General features: G+C 46.4%; 1 protein-coding gene across 1 annotated transcript; it reads right to left on the bottom strand.

The window, feature by feature from the left end:
* Positions 1 to 4,161: 4,161 nt before the first annotated feature.
* Positions 4,162 to 26,032, bottom strand: UBE2N (ubiquitin conjugating enzyme E2 N). The gene is made up of 4 exons (XM_084275760.1): positions 25,932 to 26,032; positions 5,776 to 6,022; positions 5,448 to 5,588; positions 4,162 to 4,848 (listed from the first exon to the last, which is right to left on the bottom strand). Exons 1-4 carry the CDS (start codon positions 25,959 to 25,961, stop codon positions 4,808 to 4,810), a joined length of 459 nt encoding a protein of 152 aa, XP_084131886.1. The 5' UTR covers positions 25,962 to 26,032; the 3' UTR covers positions 4,162 to 4,807.
* Between the last annotated feature and the right edge of the window lie 357 nt (positions 26,033 to 26,389).

Raw genomic sequence — 26,389 nt, 5'->3', positions numbered from 1 at the left:
ACAGGCCGGATGGGAACCAGGCCCTTGTTCTAAGGGACACTGTGTTGCCATTTAACTGCTTAACTCCTCTAAACACTCCCTTCCTCTTCCCTGCTTCCCGGGTACGCCCCAGCACTGCCCGGCTTTGACTAAGGTGGGCAAACATCTGCAGCAACTGAGGAAAGGAAAAATAACATTACAATCACCCTCATCTTACTCTCTAAGACTAGCCCACCTTGTGCCTGGGGCATAGACCACAGACACCCCTCTGTGAAGTTATCAGTCCTTCCTAAGCCTTCAGTTCTTCCGGTAGTAGTAACAAACTAGGTGATGGGAAATCCGCAGCAGCAGCACCCCTGAAGGCACAGCAGGTGTTTGGGCTGAGACGAGCACATCTGCTACAGGAAGCATCCCCTGAACGTGGCACACAAAATCCTTCAGCTTTGTAACTGGCCCTGCGAACCAGGCCAGAGAAATCACAGGCACCTCAGGCAGGGAGGTGCAGCTCAAGCCTGGGACTAAGCCACCCCTCCACAGCAGGCTCTGAAGATGAGATCCTGACTACACCAGAGCAGCTGAAGCATGACTTTGCAACAAGAAGTACTCCAGGCAGAGGCGAGTTCCCCACATGAAATAACATGTATTTTCCTTTTTAAGAAAGCAAACAATAATAAAAACAATACATGGCACAGTTGCATCAATCTCTTTATCAGGGAAGGGCCCACACAGCACAGTGTGCAGAACCCCTACCACCCCCTGTTCTCTGCCTCCAGGAAGGTTCTTGATTGTTCAGAGTTTCAGCCCTGGGGCTGACAACTCCCCAGCAACACACCAAGCTCCCTGCATCAGCCATCTCAGGGCATGGTTCCTTCTCCTTGCACAGGCCAGGAAGGGGGTAGCAGCCCAGCTGACACACACCACCACCCCCCCTCATTGAATTCGGAGCAGTTTTTACCCCTCCTTTACTGCTCTGCAGAGAGAGAACAGCCGCTCTGCCTGCACCTAACCCCTCCTCCATGCAAAAGCCACCACAGACAAAGCAGTGGGGCTGCTTGGTGCTGCTCCTCTGGCGTACCCCAGTGTGACACGGCCCTTCAGTGCCGGCTCCAACATCTCCCTGGGGGCTTAGAGGGGAAAGGCGGCGATAGGCAGCATCGTAACAGACCTGTAATTATTAACTTCGTGCCACACTCATAACGTGACAGGGCTTAGCAAAGCTTAACACAGCTGTCAGCTTGATGGCACTACTAACTGTCCAAACTGTGAACCAGGAAAGTCTTGTATGTAAAAAGGCAGGGCAAACAAACAAAAAAGAAGGGGGGGGGGAAGCAGCGCATCCTCTAAGCAGTCTCCTACTCTTTTCTCCCCATGAAAAAAGAAGGGGGGGGAAAGAGCCACAGCAATCCAGTGGTTACTAGTCCATTAAGATGTTCCACAGTAATGTCACTGTGCTGGAAATACACATACTTGAAACCTGCAGAAGCAACTCTTCACTTGGTTTAATCTAAAGTCAGCCAAGATACAAAACGCCTGTTCCATCAGCAGCTCCACACCCATCCCAGAACATGGCTACATGTTAAGACACCACCCCAAAAATAAAGGCTACATGTTAAGACACCACCCCAAAAATAAAAGCCTTCCAAACCCTCCACTTGACACGAAGAAAACTATCACAAAAAGACTTTTTGCATAGGTGGTTTCAGAGCCCATGTGATGACCCTCAGGCTCCACAGCTACACTGTTGCTATCCATCCCCTAACACGTAAAAACGCCACTTCTCCGCTCTTGCTTGGGGTGTCAGGTTTAACACAGCAATGGTAATGTCAGAGGAAACCCACTTATTTTGCCTTCACTTTATCCAAATCTATCCAAAAATGGAAATGAAAGTAACACTCCCTGAAAGAGGAGGCATTTGCCAACCAGCTGTACCAGCGGATGGAACAGAAGTACCCCTGGGTTTCAGCTAATGGCTGTGACTACACAGCTGCTTAATTGAGGAAATGGTGCAAGAATTAACCTGAAGGCTTCAGACACTCCTCAGTGTAAGATGGAATGGAATTCCCAGCTTGGCTTTACACAGGGCCCTTAAGTGAGGCTTAAAAGTTAAATACATATTATTTAATATTTATAATCAACTTAAAAGGGATTAAGATATGCCTGAACAGACCCCCCCCAACAAACAGTTTTAGGTTTTGGGAAGTTTTGAAGCCTCTCTCATTACTGTATTTTACACATCCCTTTACACCATCAGTTTCAGATACGCCATTGCTATGGACTTGGGTTCAAACTCAGACAGTAGGGACTTCCATGAGACCTCAAATTCATGGATAGTAAAAGGAGAACCTTGGACACACCCTGGCTACCGTGTACTCTAACACTTCTCTAACCCCCTCTATTTGGTCACTAGCAAACTGAGACAGAGGATTTCCCCCCCCCCCCCCCATTAACCATATTCCATCAAGAACTTGGGTTTAGTAACATCCTGCGACGAGGAACACAAGCAATCCCTGAACATGCAAACACCCAACCACCCCCTAAATGACCCTGGGGTCTGGATCCCTCCCACCCAGTCTGAAGTTAAGCTGTGGAAGTGGCAGTTCAGGTCCCATTTCTTTACCAAAGGCAGGGAAAGCCACTCTGTAAGGAGGTGCTCAGGTGGGGCCGACTGTCCCCTGGACCTACCCACTCATCCCTGGACTATGGGCAGAGCTGAGGAAAGCTCCATATGTAGCATAAGGCCAAACTTTAAGAAGCAGCTGAAGTTAATCCAGGTCTACCCCCAACTCACACATCATTTAGCTGCCTGCCCCAAAAGCTGCTGTGTTGGGGCGCACCCAGGGTGGGATGTGTGTGAGCTAAGCCCAAACACACACCCATGCATAAGGAGAAGGCAGGGCAACCAGGGCTCACCTGCTCCGAAGAACAATGTGTCCCAACACACCTTTGGCTTCCATTCAACACAGAAACTACTTTTAAAACTGCTTTGTTTCCTTTTTTATAGCTGTTCCGGGGGAAAAGCTGGAACTCCAAAGCAAGCTTCAGCCACGTCACAACGAGCACTTCGAGGGACAGGACAGTTACTAAGCACTGAAACCACCATCTGCTGGAAAACGTAGTTTTAATAGATATTCTTCATCTTACATAAGAGGACAATAAATACACCACATTCTATAGAACTTCCAGGTGACACCAGAGTAAGGAGAGGCGGAAGAGGGAGAATACCAACAGACATAACCGTACCCCCGAACTGCATCACAAAACACTCCCTACTGCAACCACTACAAGCTGTCATTTATACACTGCCAAAAGCTTTTAAGAGTTTTTGTTTGGTTTTTTTGTTGGGGTGGAGGGGGCGCTGTGGGTTGATTTTTTGGTGAGGGAGCAGGCCTAGGGAAAAAGAGGAGAATAGGGACATGAGATATTAAGGGAAGCAATAGGATGGATTCCCAGAAGAGATGCTGGACTCCCAGACAAGATGCATACACAAAAAAAAAAAAAACCAAGGATAAGAAGGAAGTTTTTAATCCCTTTCCTTCCCTCCAATAAAGAAGCCTTGCTGCTATTCAAGCAGACTGGTTGCTCAAGCAAGTAGCTTAGTAAGGCTCGTAGAGAAAACCGGTAGTACCAGGCTCTATCTGGAAGTGGATAAGCAAACATCAGTCAACACACGAGCTGGCTGGAAGGGAGGATTCACACACCGGGACCTGGAAGTTGGAAACCTGCTGTAGCCTAACACCTGATAAGCATCAGCAGAGGGAAGTTATGGAGAGACACACAGAGCATACACAGGAGAGCCACCATCTGCGCTCGTCCTCCCGCCGGAGTAGGGTTACCTCCACGCACGCGCTTATCACCGCATCACTGAAGCGATGGTTACAGCGGTTACACCAGAGACTCCTTTCTACAAGTCACTCCAGCTGCAGTTTCAGATCAAATTGCCCAGGCAAGGCCATCCACATAACACAAGCTGATAGAAAAACCAAACAAGTAAATAAGCAGAAGCAAAAGAAATAAAATAATAATCTTGTGAATTCCACATCTTTGCTGTTTAACCCGCCAGGCTGGTGAAGACAAGCTGCCAATTCTAGTTTGAGGGGATGTTTTGTTGTTTCTTTTTTTTAAATAGGATTGTCACATTAGAGAAATGAAAACACAGCAAAATAAAACTGTACAAAGGCAAAGTAGAATAACAAAAAATATTTTACTAAAACATAAGATTTACAGGAGATTTTCCAGACAAGCCATACAAAATGGTCACAAGCTTTTTCTTGGAGGGATTTTTTTCTACACTTGACAGCAGAATCACAATATTATTAGTGAAGGTGATGGATGTTTAATGTTCCCATTTTTTGTTCAAACAATGAAGCTTGTCCATCTACAGCGTCTAAGTTAGACTGGGCTAGAGGGTATATTCTAAAGTATAACTGGTTAGCTGCTTTTACCAATGCAATTAGCATCACCATAAAAAGGGAGGAGGAGCCCACAAAATTAAAACAAAAAGCCCCGCAGCTAACCCTGCCTACCTTCATTCACAGTGCTTATACTTAAACTATGATGGGAAAAATGATTAAAAGCAGAGATGTGCTGCTGCTTTCAAACAATTTCACAACAATCCAGATGATACTTCTAGCCTCTGCTCATGCGGTACAATAGTGAATTAGGACAAGACACAGATTTGCTAATGTGCATTTAATCACCAAAGGACTGAAGATGTCTGGGCTTTTATTCTGTAACGTTTCTAAGACTGTGTCCATTAAATGCAAACAAAAAAAGGAAGAGGTCTTGGCAGAACAGGAGAAGTGATGCACACTTGATGTTCAAAGCACATTTAAATATTATTCATGGCATATAGCCTAGTCCATGCTCTGGCTGTAAAGGAAAAGAAACACGTTTAAGAACACAGGTCTTGTTCAGGCTTCAGTTAAAGTAACTTTAAATACTTATTTTTAAAAGATCACTTTTACACCACTGCTGCAAGCCCACAGAACACATCAGCCCCAAGATTCTCAGTGCAATTCCAGCAACTGTCAGCTATTGTGTATTACAGATGGTCGGGCTGTAATCCTGAACACAAGGAGGCACAACACAAGGATCGTTTCACTCCCCTGCAGCCTGCAGCAGAAGCAGGTACAGCAGAGGTGCTTCCTGACACCAGCATACCCGTCCCAAAACCTTTGAGGAAAAGCAGTGGTGTGTGCTTTTATTTTTACCACAACTCCAAATTAGACCCTCCTGCAATTCAGGAAGATTAAAACTCAGTGTAAAACAGATAAAGAGATCTTTTCTTCTGGCAAGTGGCACAGACTTGAAAATAGACTGCTGCAGACACATCTGGGGTACCTGGACCATGGCTGTACACAATACGTTATGTTCCCCAACTAATTAGTAATTGTCTACTTCTTAAACTTGGGGGGGGGGGGGGGGGGGGGGGGGGGTGGTGGTGTAGGTAAAAGTATAAGATACATCACCTGTTTCTATGGCTTGGGCTTCATTGGTCTTCCATTGCTCAGCTACATCATTTGCTAGTGGATCATCTGGATTGGGAGCGCTTAACAAAGCCTGGATTGATAGCAGAACTGTACGGATCTGCAAGGCTGGGGACCATTTATCTGAAGAGACATTTATAGGAGCATGAAACACCACATACGCCACAGTCTGCAGAAACAGCAAGTTTTCCCTTCCCAGATTCAGGAAGAAGCCAAGTATTCTTTAAACAAATGAAATCTCTTGTTTAGGCCAATTTACAAGTTTCTGTGCTTGATAAGATGGAAAGAAGGAAAACAAGGTAGCACTTACCTTTCAAAATATCTAAACATATTCTTCCCAGCTTGTCTACATTAGGGTGATAAATTTTGGTCATGAAACGTACTTTAGGAGCTGCCATTGGATATTCTTCCGGAAGGAATAGTTCAAGTTTAAATGTCCCACCCTCAAAGGGGGAATCCTGTGGGCCTGCAATGACCACGTGAAAATAACGCGCGTTGCTCTCATCTGGCTCTGCTTTTATCCCAGGGACTGGCTCTGCCAGCAAACGCTGGGTTTCCTAGAGGAGGAGGAAGAAGAAGAGGCCATGTAACAAAATACCACCCAGATAAACTAAACATGACTTGCACAAACTGTTTTTTAAGAATTAAGTGTCCACTATAAGCTACTTGAATGTTAGATAAATCCCTCTGAGTCAACAAACACCTGCAGACAGCAGATGAGGATGCGGCCAACTGGCGCGCATCTCAACTGCCCTAACAGCCTGTGCTGCTATAGCACAAGGTAACAATTAAGACATCCTCAAATTTTTAACCTGTTGATTAAACTACTGCCAAACTGTTTGGTTGTGGGTTGCTGGGTTTTTTTTTTTCTTTCCCCCAAAAAAGCTTTATAGAATACCACAATTAAAATACCAAAAGCATTTCCCCATTTTACCTTAAACAGAAAATCCTGTAAGTGAAAAGCCAAAAGGGTTAATTGCTGAAGGAAAGCATTGGATGCTCACTCTAATAAGAGTGGACTGGTTTATTAAGTTGAACATTTGCACTAGAATCAGATCCAACACCACAGAATTTAAAGTACTACTTACTCTGCTGCCATGCTAAAGGTGTTTTTAAGGATGCTTTGTATATTTACACATAAATAGCTTTAGTGTGAGCACTTCCAGCTGCAGACAACCATGTTTAAAGTCACCCTAACAAGCAGCAAAACCAGGGAAGTCTGGTTTCAGAGAGACTGGTATACTTTATTGCTCAATTCCTCTGCCTGCAGGACCAATCTTACCTCAGGCACCAGGATACCCAAGAGCCGCCTGTGCTGTGACCATCCACCCCGCTAATAAACAGCGTGGCCAGACCAAACTCTGTCTATCCTCCTCTCCCCTCTGTCGTCAGCCTTCACAGGTCTCACAGGCAAAATTCTGCTCCTTCTTATAAAAAAAAAGAGGACCAGAAGCCAAACGGGCACAAGGAGATTAGACAGGGACAAGAAGTCCTGCAGAAGCCTCATTTCCTCAGGTAATTTTAACCTCATTTCCTCTAGCTTGTTTTTTTACCATGTACAGTTAATTTCTTCCCCACCCATCTGTGATGGCTTTCATAAGGAAAACTTATTCTGTTTCTACTGACAAAGGAAAAAAAAGGTAACTTGTAGGTCTAATATTAATTTTATTATTAGTTTTACAGCATATTTATTCTGTGTGGCATGCAAGCACAGACCAGACAGATTACCTTGACCTGGCTCAATACATTCTCCAAAAATAACTGGACTGTTACAACACTGGCATTGTGCAGAAATAAATTTACACAGCATGTAAGTGACACAGCCACCCTGACACAGTTAAGTAACACCTCACTTCAGCCAAAAATAATGAGATGTATACTATAAAGTGAAGTCACAGCAATTGATGCTAAAATCAAGGTATTCATCTCAACGTGGTCAAGGTCACACAAACCATAATATTGAAGTTATTCCTACAGACATATGCAAACATAAAAATACATTTATCTGTTGTAATTCCTTGTGACTCCGCACTGCCTACTTATCTGTATAGCTATTTGCTGCCAGTGCCACTTGTACACCACACTGGAAGTCCATCTAAACTTCTTAGAGCTGTCTACACTCACTTCTCCAAGTATTTTTTTAAGTGATACACATAAATTTATGATGTGCTCAGACTTTGGATTCTGCTAGCTATGTACTTGTACTGTAATTATGTAGAAAAGCAGTTATAATGAATGCTTAGAGCTTTACTCCAGTGGTAGGGAAGTCAGTAAGAAACTACAGATTATCCTTGTAAATGCATTAAACATTCTCTGCTCCTTTCAGTGGGCTTTTGGTGTAAGTGCTGCCACAGGTAAATGGGACAATTTTGGATTTCCACCTACAAAGGGCCACATACTTATTAGTCTCACAGTCTTCTGCCAAATACTCACTAATACAGTAGAGCCACCTTGAAATTACAAAAGAACAAACTTCACAAAAAGACCCAGGTTTTAAGCTTTTTCATAGCTGCTACCTACCACCTGGACTCTGCCAGATACACATTAGCAGGCAAACCAGGGTTTTGGTTCTTACAGGCATGCTCAAATTTAAGACTTCTTTTTATATTAAGTATAACACATTAATAGCTCAGCTGATCTCAGCAGTCCCTAGCCCCCACTCTCTCATTCTAGTCCCCAGACTGCCTCCCTGGTTACGCCAGTATGCTGACTGTAACCATACTGGGCAGCCAATCCTGGCTTAAAATAACCCAGAATCAGCAGTTCACCGGCAGCAGCATCAGCACTTCTACCTGCCAGCCTAACTGGGGGAGCAACGCAGGGCTGGGAGCTGCACATTCTGCCACTAAAAAGCGTCAACAAACAATGAGAGAGACGATTATTTTGACTGAGGTACTGCATCACACTGCAGGGGCTATACCTCTGCTAGTACCTCATCGCCTTCAGATAACCCTTAACCCCTCTCCATTAAGCAGCCACAGGTATTTTAGCCATAAAACAGAATCACAGAATCATAGGGGTTGGAAGGGACCTCGAGAGATCATCGGGTCCAACCCCCCTGCCAAAGCAGGCTGCCTAGTCCATACTGCATAGATGGGCATCCTGACAGGTCTTGAATATCTCCAGAGAAGGAGACTCCACCACCTCTCTGGGCAGCCACAGTGCACAGAAGAGGATTTATGCTGCGTACAGCTACGCAGTGAGGCTACAGACCCCCTGGGGAGCATCAATCTTAGAAGAAGAACACTTTAAGCAAGCACACCTCACTTCCTGCCCCGTGCGTGGAGCTCCTACGCTATCAGCGTAGCTGGTGCTGCTTTCAGAGAGAGATGAGGAGGAACACTTGCCAGGGAACTGGCTGGCACTCCTCTTCCATACCCACCCGGCTCTGATGCTGCCCAGAGCCAGTGGCAGGCTGAGCCTCTCACACACACACACACACACACACAGGGGAACAAGGGTAGGTGGGGACTCCTGAGAGGGCCCATCGCCTGGCGACCGCTTCATGCGCACGCTGAGAGGCAGATCTGGTTCTGAAAAGGCATCTTTCTTAAGAGTGTAACACAGACAGGCTTGTTGGGACTACGAAAAACACAAGAAAGATGCCATTTATTAAAAAAAAAAGAATATGAAATGTTTGTACTTAAACACGTCAACACCAGCTGCTAGATTCTGACAGCAAATAAGGCTTTTTGCCCTTCTTCAGTTGTGAGGAAATTTGTAATATCATCTTCAGTGTATGGTGGGGGAAACCATGGAGAAAGGACAGAAAGGGAGAAGTTGATCAAAAGAAAAAAGGTCCAAGCACACCCAACGCTTAAATGTACCATCTTAGAACTGGACCTACTTGTGTCAGGGACTGAACATCTCCATTTTACAGTAAAAAGGTGTGCTGATACTAAAATCGACTTGATTTCCCATAAGACTGAGAGAAATAAGTCATATTTGAGATAAACAGTTGTCAGCCAGTACACAAAGCAACCCTATGCACCAGGACAGGAAACTGAACTGCTTAAGGATCTTTGATATTTTTTAAGTGTACTTTACCAAACACACAAAAAAAATCTCAAAATCATAAAAACAAACAACAACCCCTCCTCCTCCCCCAACAACAGAAACCCACCACCCCAAAACCACTCCTGTGGGTGACTTACAGGGAGTCTGAGATGGGGACTCAAGCCACAGACAAGGAAGCATTAAACTACACGTTGATTTTGTTTTAAAATTTTGTATTACCTTCCCCAGAGAATAGTTACCCAGTGAAAAACTGTCTCTAAAACATGCTTAAGGAAATAAAACACTTGTACTTAGTTAAAAAGGTGGGAAGCTTAATCAGGAAAATCAAGTGTATGCAGTACTTGACTTTCTAGGCTCTAACTCATTCTAACCCATTTTTCGCTGAGGAAGTAAGTTCTTTGCAACCTCTTACTTTCCATTTTCTCCCCTTCATCCAATATTCACTTTTCTGTATATGTTTTGTAAGCTGTCAGTGGCTAAGAGAGAAACCAAGCTCAATGCTACCAAAAGGAAAGTCATGAACTCCTCTGTTATTACATGTTGTTTGGCCAGTTTATTCCACCCAAGTACATACTATTCTTGCCTGGCCAAACCCCCCACCAGTAAGGATAAAAGGAGCTGGGACACACACAAATATTAACGTGCTAAAGAGGATAAAGGCTGGATTCCCAGAAAACCAGGTTGTGCAGTTCTGTTGCTCACAATAAATGTTCTTACAATACAGCAGATAGCTTTGCCTTCACAGGAACATAAATTTCCATGGAAGTAAGTGTTGCAGAACAGCACTTTAAAGTGGTTTTTATTAGCTCTCCTCTAGCCTGCTGCAGGAAGCTTCACAGAAAATAATTCAGAACATATTTTTGCGTTCCAAAGCATTTAATGAAGCATCCTATGCTGCCACGGGGTTATTTCTGTTTGTAATACTCTGCAGTGTTTTTAGATTGAGATATCTTCTCACTCCTGCTTTTACTCCCCTTTTTCCAAATCCAAGTTATTGTCATAATCTCCAGTGACTAAAGAAAAGTAATAAATTCAAGATGAAGATATGAGCCAGTCGGTACTTAAAAAAAAACCCAAACCCAACCCACAACAAAAATCCCTGCTGTCATTCACAACTGGTTATCTTCCCCCCCTCCCCATCCCCCAATTTTATCTTTCTTATTTTTAATTAAGTGGTACAAAAACATGAAGTGTTGAAAGTGTTTTGACAAGCAAAGCAAAGCTTTTTTTATTAACACAGGTGGCCTGAAGTAGAGTGACAGATGGTGTAGCTGACATTCTGCACAGCTATTCTTCTATGAAGACATTAAATTGAAGACTAATTGTACCCAAGAGGGGAGAAACCCTCAACCTGTTCTTACAGTAACCTGTGAGAAGAAGCCTCAAGAAGAAAGTGCTGTGACCTTTAGAAAAGATCGATGGAGCAGGAGGCTTTTTGGGTTGCCAAGACTGAGAGACGCCGCGCTAACGCGAGAGATCGACTCGCAGGGGGGTTTCACTCTGAGTTTTCGCTTGGTCATCCTACTGTCACTGGAAGAAGAGTTACTGAAATCAGGCTAACTACTGGGCTTCTTCTGGCTCATACACCCAGAACAAGACAAAGCCCACCCTTAAGGATGTGAACTGAACTATCCACAAGATGCTTCTATATACAGACACGTGTGAAAATCAATCATTAGAGCAAAAGGAGATACCAGCAAGCACATAGAGAAGGAGCTCATGGAAAAGACACTATTTCAATCACTTACAGTTTTGCAGAAGTGTTTATAAAAGCCTCAAGTTGCCAAGGCCAAGACAACCAAGAAGATTCCTGTATGCTATGGAAAACAAAAAGCTACTTCAGATGTCTTGCTTGCTATCAACAAAGGCAGGATCAAACGGCAGCACAGTGGCAATAACCACAATAAGGAAACTCATATTGTACACAAGTATTTGCAAAAAAAAGCCCAGAACATTCTTTCCTCCAGAGCAGAGCCACTGCAGCTCAACTGAAATCTCTAAACTTCACCTGTGTGACAAGAGGCCACTCCTGTAGTGAAAGAAGAAACAGCTGCAGGGGATTAGAGAATTTTTAAAGCTTTCTCATTGCTTTTTAAAAAGGAGGACTCTATTCTTTGCTTGGAAAAATAACTGCAATTCCATTAGCTGTACTATGGCATTAGTTAATAATCACAAGTTTCACAATGTGTGTCAAGGGCTGTTGGCTAAAAAGGTTAAGAACAAATCAATATCTAGCACCTACAAAAAACTTTAAGGCTACTGTATGAAAGCCATTAGAGTTTAAGAAAGAACTTTAAGAAAGTCAGCAAAGACTAGCACAAAAAAGAAATCCAAGTTCCATGTCTTCAGCCAAATCTGCTTTGCTTAACAATCCAGCTGTCTGCACAGTTTCCTGACACCCAAATTTTCCTTATTTTAGTCTGTATTACTGCTATGCTGTTAAAAGTTTTGCTTATTAACCCACAAATTAACTACAGCAGTCTTTTGTGAGACATTACAACTGACAGGCATCCCAGCTTGTATCAGAAATAGTGTGGCCTTGAAGGCGATTGTGCCCCTGTGCTCCGCACTGGTGAGGCTGCACCTCGAGTGCTGTGTCCAGTTCTGGGCTCCTCACCGTAAGGACATTGAGGTCCTCAAGTGAGTCCAGAGAAGGACAACCAGGCTGGTGAGGGGGCTGGAGGGCAAATCCTATGAGGAGCGGCTGATGGAGCTGGGGATGTTTAACCTGGAGAAGAGGAGAGGGGAGACCTTATCACCACCTACAACTACCAGAAGGGAGGTTGTAGAGAGGTGGGTGAGAGGAGATGGGACAAGGGGAAATGGCACTAAGCTGCACCAGGGCAGGTTCAGATTAGATGTTAGGAGAAAATTTTTCCCTGAAAGAGTTGTCAGGGCCTGGAACAGGCTGCCCAGGGAGGGGGTTGAGTCACCATCCCTGGATGTCTTTAAAAAAGAGTAGATGAGGTACTCGGGGATATGGTTTAGCATTGGATGGGAATGGCTTGACTTGATGATCTTCAAGGTCTTTTCCAACCTTGTGATTCTGTGACAGTTTTTGACATTACAATTACAGTTTTTGACAGCATCTAACATAGTCTTCTGCTCTCTACGTCCCTTAACATCAGCTGTGAAAACACCTGGTGAAATGCATTTGAACAAAGGGACCCTAGAGAAATCCTAAAACCTTACAAAGCCATGAACATTTTAAGCTGATAAACAAACAGCCACTGGGGAAAGGAAGACAAAAAAGCTGTGCTGCCTTTCCCCTTCAGCCTATTAGGCACCTCCACTTTTGCCTGTATAGCTGTCTCTCATGGTGAAATACAACATGTAGCCGATCTGGAAGAAAAACACCAAAAAAAAAGAGGAAAAATATCATACAAGTGCGAACAGTCCCTGATGCAATTCACCATATGTCCACACAAACAGCTGTGCCAACAAAAAGGAGGGTGCAGACACATGCCACCAGAAGGATGGGAGAACAGACTGCTCTGCTTGGTGAAAGGGCTAAAGAGCTGAGGCCGCAGCGTTATCACAGCAAGTTACCGGCGTGACAGGTCACTACTATTCCATAACCAGCCTCAAAAGGAAATGCAGAGGTTACCTCTTCATACTGAAGGAAGAAGCTTAACTACCAACTGGGCTAATTTCAGTGACAGATAGTAAACTGCTAAATTAAAGTCTTCATCCATCTATAAAAGTCTTAAACATCAGAAAGACTGTGGATCTTCTTACTTGTTATAAACAGTTATCTGGTAACCTTTAACAGAAAAGCATCCTTATGACCAGCAGCTTTAACTGGAACAGGCTGCCCAGGGGGGTTGTGGAGTCTCCGTCTCTGGAGATACTCGAGACCCATCTGGACGCCTCCCTGTGCAATATGAGCTGGGGAGCTGCTTTGGCAGGGGGGTTGGACCTGATGATCTCTCGAGGTCCCTTCCAACCCCTATGATTCTATGATTAAGAAGAGACCGATAACATCATTAAGGCATCATTAAGGCTTTCAGAGGTCAACATAGCTGTGATAAAATTATTCTAAATCTTCATAACAGAAGATATTCATGAGGTTTCTTAGAGAATACTGCAGTTTTTCGAGCTGTTTAAAAGGGCACAATGCAATCTTTACACAAAATCTCAGGGGAATGACGCTCTCCTTGTTTTCAGCAGCACATTTACTCACTCAATTCTCTACATAGCAATGGAGTAATTTACCTTCTGCATCACCTACTAAGATGGAGGTTACACCCCTACAACTTTCTTAGGCCAAGGCAAGGTACAAGCCAACTCTAACCCACTTCAAGCACTTAAAAAATTTAGGTAATATCCACCTTTACCTGGAGGTTTAACTAACAGATGATGAGGGAATACCTTTATCTTAGTATGACTGAATCTGCAATAGGAATTACAGCTCAAAGTCAATTTCCAGTGCTTATTGCTGCCCCCTTGCCAGAAATCACTATCCTGCAAATCTACTGAGAAAGCAAAACTCAGCAAGCACTCCACAACCCCCCTGGGCAGCCTGTCCCAGGGCTCTGTCACCCTCACTGTGAAAAGGTTCTTCCGTATGTTGGTGCAGAACTTCCTGTGCTCCAACTTGAGGCCACTGTCCCTTGTTCTGTCCCCACAGACCACTGAGAAGAGGCTGGCCATTGCCCCCTGTGTCCCACACTTCAGATATTTATAAACATTAATAAGATCCTCTCAGTCTTCTTTTCTCCAGGCTGAACAGCCCCAGCTCACTCAGCCTTTCCTCATAGGGGAGATGCTCCAAGCCCTTAATAGTCCTTCACAGGACTCTCTCCAGGAGATCCCCATCTTTTTTATACCAGGGAGCCCAGAAATGGACACAATACTCCAGGTGGGACCTGACCAGGGCAGAGTAGAGGGTGAGGATCACCTCCTTAGACCTGCTGGCCACACTCCTCCTGATGCACCCCAGGATCCCATTGGCTCTCTTAGCCACCAGGGCACACTGCTGGCTCATGGCCACCCTGTCATCAACCAGGACCCCCAGGTCCTTCTCCACAGAGCTCCTCTCCAGCAGGTCATCCCCCAGCCTGTACTGATATAAGCAGTTATTCCTCCCCAGGTGCAAGACTCTACACTTGCTTTTGTTGAACTTCATCTGGTTTCTCCCTGCCCAGCTCTCCAGCCTGTCCAGGTTTCTCTGGATGGCAGCGCAGTGTTCCTGCGTGTCAGCCACTCCTCCCAGCTTTGTATCATTGGCACTTGCTGAGGGTGGATGTTATTCCCTCATCAAGGTTGTCAATGAAGATATTAAACAGGACTGGACCCAACACCGAGCCCTGGGGAACACCGCTAGTCACAGGCCTCCAGTCAGATTCTGCTCCACTGATCACAACCCTCTGAGCCCAATCCAACAGCCAATTCTCAACCCACCTCACTGTCCACTCATCTATCCCATGCTCTCTCAGCTTTGCTATCAGGGTGTCATGGGAGACAGTATCAAAGGCCTTGCTGAAGTCAAGGTAGATGACCTCCACTGCTCTCCCTCCATCTACCCAGCCAGTGATGAAATCACAGAAGGCTATGAGATTGGTGGAGCACGATCTCCCCTTGCTGAATCCATGCTGACTACTCCTCATGACCTTCTTCACTTCCATTTGCTTGGAGATTGCATCCAGAACAAGCTGTTCCATCACCTTTCAAGGACAGAAGTGAGGCTGACTGGCCTGTAGTTACTTGGATCCTCCTTCTTGCCCTTTTTGAAGACTGGAGTGACATTGGCTATCCTCCAGTCTTCAAGAAGCTCTCCTGTTCTCCAAGTCCTGTTGAAGATGATACAGAGCAGCTCAGCAATCACCTTCACCAGCTCCCTCATCGCATGTGGATGCATCCCATTAGAGCCCATGGATTTGTGTGCATTGATCCCTGAGATGCTCCAGGACGACCCCCACCTCAGCCAGAGGGAAGCTCTCCATCTCCCGAACTCTCTTTCTTCCTTCCAGGGCTCAGGAGTCCCAAGGGGAAGTCTTTGAAGCGAAGACCGAAGCAAAGAAGGCATTCAGTATCTCTACCTTCTCAGCATCACCCATTACCAGGGCACCCCCTCATTCAGCAGGGGATCCAATTATCCCTAATCTTCCTCTTACTGTTCACATACCTAAAAACACCCTTTTTATTATCCTTTATATCCTCTGCCAGCTTCATTTCCAGGTGGTCTTTAGCCTTCCTAGTTGCATCCCTGCAGGCCCTGACAACATTCCTATATTCTTCCCAAGTGCTCAGACCCTTTTTCCACAATTCACAGGCCTTCTGCTTCCCTTTGAGTTTACGTATGAGCTCCCTGCTCATCCACACAGGTCTTCTGCCACCCTTTCCTGATTTCTTACTCACAGGTACGCACCGATACTGGGCTTGGAAGAAGCGCTGTTTAAATGCTACCCAGCTCTCCCAAGCTGCCTTACCTTCTAACAGCGTAGCCCATGAGATCGCTCCTACTGGATCCTGGAAGAGAGCAAAGTTTGCTCTTCTAAAGTTCAGGGTACCAATCCTCCTTTTTTGCTTTGCTTCTTCCACTCTTGAGCTCCACCATCTCATCATCACTATCTCCCAATCTGCCCCCAGCCACACTTCCCTAACAAGCCCATCCTTATTGCTAAGAACAAATACCTGCCCTCCTGCCCTGTCAGCTCCTCCACCACCTCTATCAGAAAATTGTCTTCAACACATTGCAGAAACCCTCTGGTTCATGCATGACTGGCCCTGTTGCTTACCCAACCAATATCTCAGTGTTGTGGTTTAGGCCTGGCTGGAGGCCAGATGCCCACCAAAGCCACTCTCACTCCCCTTTTCAGCTGGACAGGGGAGAAAATATATACTGAGAGACTCAGGAGTCAAGATAAGGACAGGGAGAGATCATTCCACAATTAGCATCATGGGCAAAACAGACTCAACACAGAGTGAAGGAAAGAAAACTGTCTAATTCATTATACTATACTACACACACAATGACACCAGAATTGGAGAAGCACAACCAGATCTTAAAACACCTCCCTCCCACACCTCCCTTAGTCATGATTTTGCTCCCTTCTTCCCCCACATTGTGGCACAGGGAGGGGCAGGGACTGGGGAAATGGGGGCTTCAGTCAGTTCCTTGCAAGTTGTTTTCCTTCTTGGCCAGAGGGGCCATTCATTCCACACACCCTTCCCCTGCTGCACCGTGGGGTCCCACCCACAGGAGACAGTCCTTCACGAACTTCTCCAATGTGAGTCCTTTCCCACAGGGCTTCAGCTCTTCACCAGCTGCCTCAGTGTGGGTCACTGCCATGGGGTGCAGTCCTAAATCATAGAATGTCTCTCAGTCCCAGTCCTCCCTGGGGTCACCAGCCTCCCCCCAGCAAACCTGCTCTGGCGCAAATCTCTCCCTTGCTCATCTCTGTGTCTCTCTCTCTCCATGGGCTGCAAGTGCTTGCTCCAATGTGGGTCACAGCATCTCCTGTATGTCTGCACCTGCTCCAGCTTAGAGCGTCTCCCGGGCTGCAGGTGGGGTCTCAGCCTTTTCCATGGGCTGCGGGGCGACACCCGCTCCACCATGGGTTTCTCCATAGGCTGCAGGGGCATCATTCTCTCCAGCACCTGGGGCACCTCCTCCCTGCCCTTCACCAGCCTTGGTGTCTGCACAGTTCCTTACATCTTCTCACTCCTCTGGAAGGAGCAGGCAGCTGCCTGCAGGTTTTTTTCCTCCTATATGTGATTCCCAGAGGTGCTGTAAGCATCGCCCATTGGCTCAGCCTTGGTCAGCACCAACTCTGGCCTTGAATCAGCCAATGTTTACTCCCCAGTTTACTTGCAGCTGCTTCTCACAGCAGCCATTTCTGCAGCCCCCCCCCCTCCCCCCCGTTCTCTAACAGCACCCAGCTACACAAAACTGTGACACTGGGTAATTTAAGTCCCCCATAAGAACCAGTGCCTGGGATCACAAGGCTACTTCTAGCTACTTGTAGAAAGCATCATCAACTTTCTCCTGATCAGGGGGCCTGTACTACACACCCACAACAGTATCACTCACACTAGCCTGCCCCTTGATTCTCACCCACAAGCTCTCAACTGGTACATCACCCTCCCCCAGGAGTTCCATACATTCTAGCTGCTCTCTCACATAAAGAGCGACTCCACCACCTTGCCTCCCTAGCCTATCTTTCCTCAAAAGCACTACCCCATCTAATGAAGATGTCCCTGCTTACTGCAGGGGTGTTGGACTAGATGACCTTTAAAGGTCCCTTCCAACCTAACACATTCTACAATTTAATTGCGTAACCACCTATGCATATGTATAGGGTGTAGGTGTCAAGGTGCTGGCAGGAGGGGAGCCCCACAGGTGACCTCTGTGAGAAGTCAGGGCTGCACCATGCCAGACACAGCCAACTCCACCAGACCACTCTGGTGGTCTGGTAAGGAGGAGCGAACTGCAGAGAAGAACAGTTACAGACTGATCACAACCCCCCAATTCCTCATCCTCTAAACCATCATGTGTAGGGGAGGTAGAGTAATCAGGAGCAAAGGACCAAAGGAGAGCATGGAAAAAGAGGGCAAAGGTGGTGTTTTAATTTTTTCTTTGTTTCTCACCTTCCAACTATTTTACTTGGCAAAAAGTTAACTAATTTTCTCCAAGTAGTCTTTTTTGCCCATGATGGTAATCAGTATGTGATGGCCCTGTCTTTGTCATGATCCAAGACCTTTTCCATCTTATCTTCTCCCCCTGCCTCAATGAGGCAGGGAAGGTGGTTGGGTGGGCACCTGCCACCATCAACCCACTACATCATATGCCACAAGATAACTTCTAATCTGAAATGTGTTTGAATTGTTGTATACATAAGCACATGTAGAGTGAATGTGGTACACAGTTTCAGGCTCTGCAAATTAGTTTTTCACAAAGAGGTGGCAGACTTAAAACAAAAGGCACTAGCTCCAGTTCCTGCTATAGCTGAAACAGTAACATCACTTGGAGGATACCACACATATGGATACCAATTTATGTGGGAGATGATGCAATTAGGAAGAAGTAGTATCTTTCAGTTTAACTGACTGCTCATCAGTGTCTTCAATATTTGCTTCCTAGGAGCACGTCAGACATTTACTGCCAAGTTCTCCAGGAACAGAGGAGAAGTCACTACTAATAGCAAAAACCTAAGAGATTTTTAGAGTTCCACTCTTAATGACTAAAAATTACTCATTTTTCATTGGCTTCGGCTGTTGAGTTCACAACTGAGTGAAATCAGTTTTCTCCCCACCATTTCAGCCTGGTTTTGTGGTTTTGCATAGCAAGGTTCTGGTGGAGGAGGGGGTGTCTGTAGGGGTGGCTTCTGCCAGAAGCAGCCAGAAGTTTTCTTTAGGCCCCAGAGAGCAAACATCATCCGGCCCAAGGCCGCAGTCATTGTTGACCAGAGCCAAGCCCATCAGTAATAGTCACAGCACCTCTATGAATCACATTTAGGGGAAAAAAAAAAGGAAGCTGCTGGTTTTTAGCACCAAAGGAGGGAGTCGGAGGATCTAAGAAACTTTGCAGACACCAAGGTCAGTGAAGAAGAGGGGGAGGAGGTGCTGCAGCCTATGGAGAAGACATGGTGGAGCAGGTTGTGCCCCTGCAGCCCATGGAAGATGACAGAGAGCAGCGACCCCACCTGCAGCCCATGGGGAGGCCCCACACTGGAGCAGACATATGGAAGACACTGTGCATGGAGAAAGGGGCCCATGCTAGAGCAGGTTTGCTGGAGGAACTTGTAACTCCATGGGGTACCAGGCTGGAGCAGCCTGGGCCTGAGAGACTGCACCCCATAGCAGCGACCCACACTGGGGCAGCTGGAGAAGAGCTGAAGCCCTGTGGGAAAGGACTCACACTGGAGAAGTTCATGGAGGACTGTCTCCCATGGCTGGGACCCCATCTCTCCCAGTCCTTATCTCAACTCCTAAGCCTCTCAATGTATATTTTCTCCCCTGTCCAGATGAAAAGGGGAATGATATACTGATTTTGGTGGGCATCTGGCCTCCATCCAGGGTGAAGCCACAAGACTGGTTCTCAGCCATCCTTGATCACCCTCACTCACACCTGTAACTACCTCCACCTTTTCCTTTCCTCATAAAATTCAAGGGTTTGCCTGGGTGGGAAGCCCTAACTTCTCAGCAGGGCTAATTTGTACAGTCACCCTTGCGCACTCCTTTCATCAGCCCAAGCATTTGCAAAGTCAAACAACAAAGGAGATCCCAGAACTGTTTTGGTTTAAGAAACCACCTCTACTGCAGAGCTCTGAGTCAAACCAGTCCAAGTGTACTGTAGCAGCACAAGAACTTTTGTGGGAGCACATGCCAGGCTAAATCCTTCCATGCGGTGAAGCTGCTCAACATGAAGAATCCCAGGCTAATCACCTTGAGAACTTCTGGTTAATCTTCACTAGGCAGTAACTTTTTCACCTTGTGCTGGCTACCTGCAAAACCCACAGAAATATGCCACCATTCAAGGCATTTCCAGTCAGACTACATACAGCATACTTTTGTTTCAGATTTTTATTTTGATTGCAGGAAACCCTTGCCAGGTGCCAGTGTCATTATCTTCCAATTACATCTAATAGTTTGGATAAATTTGGGGGTATGAAATAGAAACTGAAGGTTGTAGCTGCACATGGCAAGACTTAAAGCACATTAGCAGACAAACAAGCTGTAATTACTTGCCGAATGACAATTCTTTCCTGTTGTCTGAGTGAGAGGAAGGGGGAGCTAAGGGGGAAGATCACACCAATCTCTTTTAACCTAAAGAACAGGTGAGCTGCACATACGGCAGACCACATGTATGGGTTTGCTTTGATTTTTGAGGGGGAGACAGTAGGAGAAAGTGAAGCTTATCAATCAAAACTGCCTTCTACATATAGGGATAAAGTTCTCTCAGAAAACCACAACTACTTAATTCAGAAACTTTCTATAACACATCACATTTCAGCACAAATTCTCCCAGGGTCTATCAATTCTTTACCTACAATTACGTAATGAACTGGCTATATCAGTATTACTGAAAATACACTGGTTACCTAAGCAGATGTCACACTGTCAGAGGGACTTCAGAATGTTTACATTAAAATTATATTATTGTAAAACAACTACATTTGAGCAAGTCTTCTGAAAATAACATCCATCTTTTAAGAGGAAAAAAAATAGCAATAAAGCTGTAAAGCAAATGTCAGACATCATAAATAGAAGGCTGAATTTGTGGTTTCCAGTAGCTGGCCACACAAATTCTTCTCTTCCTTACCATAGAATCCCCAAGTGTCAGCATCCCACACACCACCACTTCCCAGACTTGTTACTGGGCTAACATCTCTGCACACTAATGCTTCCACCACTCTGCACGTTCCTAGGCTCCACCACCAGCCCTGGCTGTGTCTACTCCCCCACTTCCACCCTCCAAAAAAAAAAAAAAAAAAGGCAAGAGAGTGTTCTGCAAGTCAACATGTGGATGGCATCAGCTGTAAAAAAAAAAAAAAAAAAAAGAAATAAGAGTGGAACAGTAGATTTCTAAACCATTAACTAGTACTCAATCTGTGGATGATTGTCCAGCAACTTGAAACTACACCTCTGCTAAGCAAGCACCCTGAATTCTGGATTGCTCCCAATCTTCCTTTGTGCACTTCTGGTTCTCCAATTCTCATCACCACCAGTTTCAGCCACTGCAAAGTCACTTACAGCTGGATGAGGACAATTCTTTTTCCTTTCCAGAAGAAAAATAAATCCAGAATACATCCACTCTTGGAAGAAGACCTTGTTACCAAACAGTAACATGAAGAGGGGCATTTTTAAGGTCAGCAACATTCATCAGGGAGAATGACCTCATTCTCAAATTTTCCACAGCAGATTACAGGATTTTGGAACTGTGAAGCTGAGATCCTAGACAAATTCCCAGAGGATTATCTACGTACTAGCACAGATCAAGCTTGGCATGGTGCATCTCTGGCTATAGTAGAGGCATAACTAAAAGTCAGTAAGCTAATAGTGGCAACCATTCCTGTGGCTGTAGTGATGGAGCACATCTGCATTAGAGCCTTGCATTAATAGACAGCGCAGAGTCAACTATCAGAGTGTCCTTAAAGCAAACAACAATTCATACAGAGCCTTCATCCAAATGCCATTTATGGCAAAATCTGTCACTTGTTTCTCACTATTAACCCACCAGTCACATGTAACTATCAAACTGTGGGTTTGGTTTACACTATTACACCAAAAAAAACATGATGATGCACTGAAAGCTGTGTAAACAGAACAGACAAGTACAATATAAAACAATTGTGTGAAAAGCTATACCAAGAAAAAGCACTATCATCTGTCCTCAGGAGTGTTTCTCCAACAAATGCTAAGAGCAGCACTGTCCAGAAGTAATGGGGGTTTTATGCCCAACTACCCTCCAAACAAATGCAAAATGCCACAAAAAGGTACGAGATTTACCTCCAGGCTTCCCCCTCCCCAGGAAATAACGGCTGGGAAAGTCAGAGAAATCAAAAAGTAATGGTAATTTTCTGGCAAATGTCTATGCCCTAGAAACCCACAGGTTCAAAGACAAAGCTTCAAGCTGACTGCCAGTAACACTGCTTAAGAACTTCCAGAAAGTTGCAGAAGTCACAGACTAAATACCCAGTTCATAAATTAAAAAAATAGTATAAAGCTGATTATAGTGACCTCTAAGAGAGAATGCTGTAAGTATCTACCACCACACACACCACGAGGATCTCCATAGAGCCTTCCAGGAATTTTACATTTTGAGGCCACATCTTACAACTCGGCAGTCCAAGTGTTACCCAGATTCTTGAAAAATACAGCAAGCAGGAGCTCACGGGCAGCAACCTGGAAATACCTTCTCACAGTGAACAGTAAGGAAGGCGTATCTCGGACAACATCACACTACCATGCAAGGGAAAAATCAAAGCCTTGGAAATTTAACAGTGATAAATTAATTTTTTTAAAAAATTAAGAAGTCTCAGATACTGCTTCAGATGGCTACTTCACCATATGAGCAGCTGCAGTCATTGCAACAAAAGTGCTACAACAACTGGCCACACAGACTTGGACATCAAATCATGAATGATGAGGTCACTGCAGCAGTGAAAACAGCAGGAAAAAAAAAAAAAAAAACAACATTTGAAAAGATGACATGAGGCAGCACTGTCCATCCCATTCAGATATACTGGCTGCACTTGACACAGCAATGAAGTGGTTTGAATGTCAGCCAAAAAAAAAAAAAAATCAGATGCAATTCAACTCCTTCCTCGACTGGCGCTATGTGACTTTGCAACACTGGAGAGAACTGGCATAATGAGTGCTGCTTAACAGTAAAAATCGATGAGCCCCTTCACTGTGTGTACTGCAAAGGCTCACTTTTTAATACTATGCAGTAGGAAAAGAGTTTACAGCATCAAAACCACACAGCTAGGTAAACGTGCTGTGCTGGGTTTTTATTTTGTCTTACATTAATAGATTTTCTTGTCAAGGTGATTCTCAGAGGACTCCTGGTTTTGGACTGCCGAAGAAGATAAAAATGCCTCTTCTCTATTCATAAGATATGTCTTCCAATTCTGATTATATATTTAAATGTTCAAAATTATACAATCTACTCACCAATGGTGACGTGCTAACATGACGTAATAGCTCTAAAGCAAGTAAGTAACACCTCCAGTTCACAGATCTTTCCCCCTCCCACTTGCTTGAAGTGTGTTTTTCTGTGTAACCTGCGAACAGCAAACCTGGAGCAAACCTGAATCTTCTGTAACAACTGCTTTGCAGCACCTATACCCCTCACCTTTTAATTGAATTTGGGAAAGTACTGGAAAGGTAAATAGAGCTCTCTGCAGAGACAAGGAAAGCTACTGCTCTCCTACCGGGCTAGATGACAGCCCACACATAGGGAAGAAGCAGGCTGAGGAGTACAGGGCCGCTGGTCAACCTGAGTGCCAGGCCATCTGCCAGCAGTCGGTCAAGACGAGGAACGCCAACTGCATTTCAAGCGGTTAGCTAGACCCTGATCTCAGCTGCAGTCCCAACATGCACTCCTACCTCCACTCAGCCATAGCTGGTCTCCCTCAGATGGCAACACAAGGGAAGCATGAAGACCAGAGGGAGACGGTCCTTTCTTGACAGTCGCCTAAGTCATTCTCATCACATTCACTACTGTGCACAGAGAAAATTGTATCTTCTTGTTATTGGAGTTGGTTCATCTTTCTATAACCCTTTCCTATCTCTCTTTCTCTTCTATTTCTTTTCCTGATCTCTCAAATCCTCAGCAGCAGCCAAGTTCACGCCTTCCTCTCCCTCTAAAGCAACCAGCAAGAGGGAATTGAACATCAGGATTGGCGACACAGAAAAGGTCAGAGCAATTACCACCTGAGACTCTGAAGACTCAAGCAGGCGTAGCTCTAGGTCTGCACCTCTGCAGCTGTGATGTATCAAAATATGACTCTGCACGTTTTTGAGGCTGTAGGTAACTAGTCAGTCCTGGACCATATGCACATCTGGCAACTTAACACACGTGCAGTACAGCAGCTAAAAAGTCAGTCATCTAACATAACCATCCCAAGATTAGAAGCTCTAGGCTGGCTGCAGGCAATTTAGGATGCACGCATGGAAAACTCAACCCACCACAAACACCACCCTGGAACAGATAATCCCAAAAACTCTAAGAGGGATCCTCCTGAGAAAAGCTGGAGTTTTTCTTCTGTTACCCTCCATGAGGAGAAATATTTCCACCTCATCACAACTTTGAAGCAAATCATGCAAATTGCTCCTGGTTTCTTTTTTTTTCTAGAAAAGCATGAAAAAACAAATGTACTAAGAAGGAAATTTATTTACCATCTTAAAAGTGGGTGTACTTCTTGGTTTTATTCAGGGGAATTGTCAACAGCTATTGAAAAACAAACAAAAAATCTTAACACAGATGCCAGCCTCACACCATAGCTGAGCTCCTACCACACCTCTGATGAATGCCAGCTCCACTGGATTATGAATCAGTGTTCCCGCTCACACCTGGAATACACTCAGCTTTGTATGCCATATGAGTGTCAAACTCACTCCACTAAGATTTGTCTTAGCTATTTTTACTGTTTACAATTCTGAGCCCTGATCGTGGTTTAGTCTGTTGCGCACAAAGCAAATGCTACTCCCACTTTACCTTGTCTTCTGTATCAACTAATACATGTTTTGGCTTTTTAGAGAAAATCCAGTTTTATTTTTTCATTCACTGTTCAACGTATTCTACATTCAGGTGTTTTACACCAGTTGCCAACATTTCACACTCAACCAAGCAAGCTTCCCGATGTTATAAATTATTTGTGACACTTGTTCGCTTCCACAAGAAACAAGGGTGTTGTTATTTCCTAGCAAGGCTAACAAGCCTTACTGGAATCACTTAGGGACTTTTAGAAAGGGAGTGGCCACCAACTTGAGGGCTTCAATTCACATCACTACAAATTAAGTGGGATATAGGAGCTCACCACAATCATCCATGCTACAGAACCAACCTATCTAAAAGACTCACTGGGACTGCAAGGCAGCTACCTGTACCTCTGCTGCGTGACTCCAAATTATTCAAGTCTTAAGCTGAAACTGTACTCAGAGGATCAGTTGAAAGTATCCCAAAATTGAGAGGCCTTTCAAAGCTTAGCAAGACACCAAACCGCCTGCACAGACAATAATACACATGGGCACACTGCACAGAGCGCACCTTGGAGTAACCAGGGGCTAGCCCAGGGTGTACGGGTACAGCCACCTCCCGACGTACTGCTCAAGCCCGGGCTTAAGTATTCGCTCATGTTTTGTCCCTCCTCGGACAGGAAGAGGAACCCGAGCACCGGACACCGCCGCGCTCCCCCGACCCAACCGCGGCGACAATTGTGACGGGGAGCCCGGGCCAGGCCGGGCGCCGCGCTACCCGTCTGCGGGGCTCCCCCGGCCAGGAGCCGCAACGCCGGCGGAAAGGGGCGAGGGAGTGCCTTTCAAGCTCCGGCTCCCGGAAAGGGGGCACAGGCACCCGACGGACGGGAGCACCGGAGGCCGTGAAGCGCCGCCGCTCGGGCGGCTACTGTGATAGGCGCGGGCCCGCTCCCGCCCGCCGCCCACCGGCCTGCCGGGAGGGCCCAGCCGCTCCCGCCCGCCCGCCCGCGCACGCCGCCAGGCCCGGGAGCCCCCTCGGACGGCCGCGCACAGCCGGCGACAGCGAGAAAGCGACAGCGGGGTGGGGAGGAGGGATCCGCACGGCGCGGCGGCCCCGCTCGGTCACCCGCCGGCCGGCCGGCACGGGAAGGAGGAGGCCTGGGAGCGGCCCTGCCCCCGCGCGGCCCAGCTCCCGAGCACCGGAAGCGGCGCTCGGCCCGGCCCGGCCCGCCGCGCGAGACCCGGCCGGGCCGCCCCTCAGAGCCCCGGCGGGCGGCGCGGCGGCGGGGAGGGCGGCGGTACCTTGATGATCCTGCGAGGCAGCCCGGCCATCTTGTCTCGTCGGGGTACGGGCGCGCGGGCTCGCTACCGCTCAGACGCTCGCGCACGGCCGGAAGTACCCCGCGCGAGGCTTCCGGCGGCACCGCCCTCCTGCGCGGAACGCCGGGCAATGTAGGCCGCGCCCGCCCGCCCGGCCGCTCGCCGCCAGCCCGTTGCCGCTGCTGCGGGGCGCTGAGGGGGCGAGGCGGTCGCCTCGGCGGAAAGGGGATCTCTGGACTGCCCGCGGGCACCAGCGCGGCGGAGGGGGCGCTGGGAGGGGACCGGGAGCGGGGAGCCGGGAGGCGGCGGGAGGGTCGGGCTGTGTCACCGCCCTCTGCCTGAGGCCGCGCCTCCCCCGCCGCGGGTGGCGGGACGAACCCGCCGCCGCTCTTCACAGGGCGGCGCGTTGCCCCAGTCTAAAATGGGCCGGGGCGGCAAGC

This window comes from Gallinula chloropus, assembly GCF_964237585.1.
Source record: "Gallinula chloropus genome assembly, chromosome: 1".
Taxonomy (NCBI): Eukaryota; Metazoa; Chordata; class Aves; order Gruiformes; family Rallidae; genus Gallinula; species Gallinula chloropus.
This window is presented reverse-complemented; position numbering and strand designations above follow the sequence as displayed.

Coding starts and splice junctions, on each gene's coding strand:
- UBE2N (XM_084275760.1), bottom strand. CDS start 25,961: ATGGCCGGGCTGCCTCGCAGGATCATCAAG. Junction 6,023..25,931: donor TGCCTCGCAGGATCATCAAG/GTACCGCCGCCC, acceptor CTCCTCCTCTAG/GAAACCCAGCGTTTGCTGGC. Junction 4,849..5,447: donor AGCCCAAGCCATAGAAACAG/GTGATGTATCTT, acceptor TTTCCTTTACAG/CCAGAGCATGGACTAGGCTA.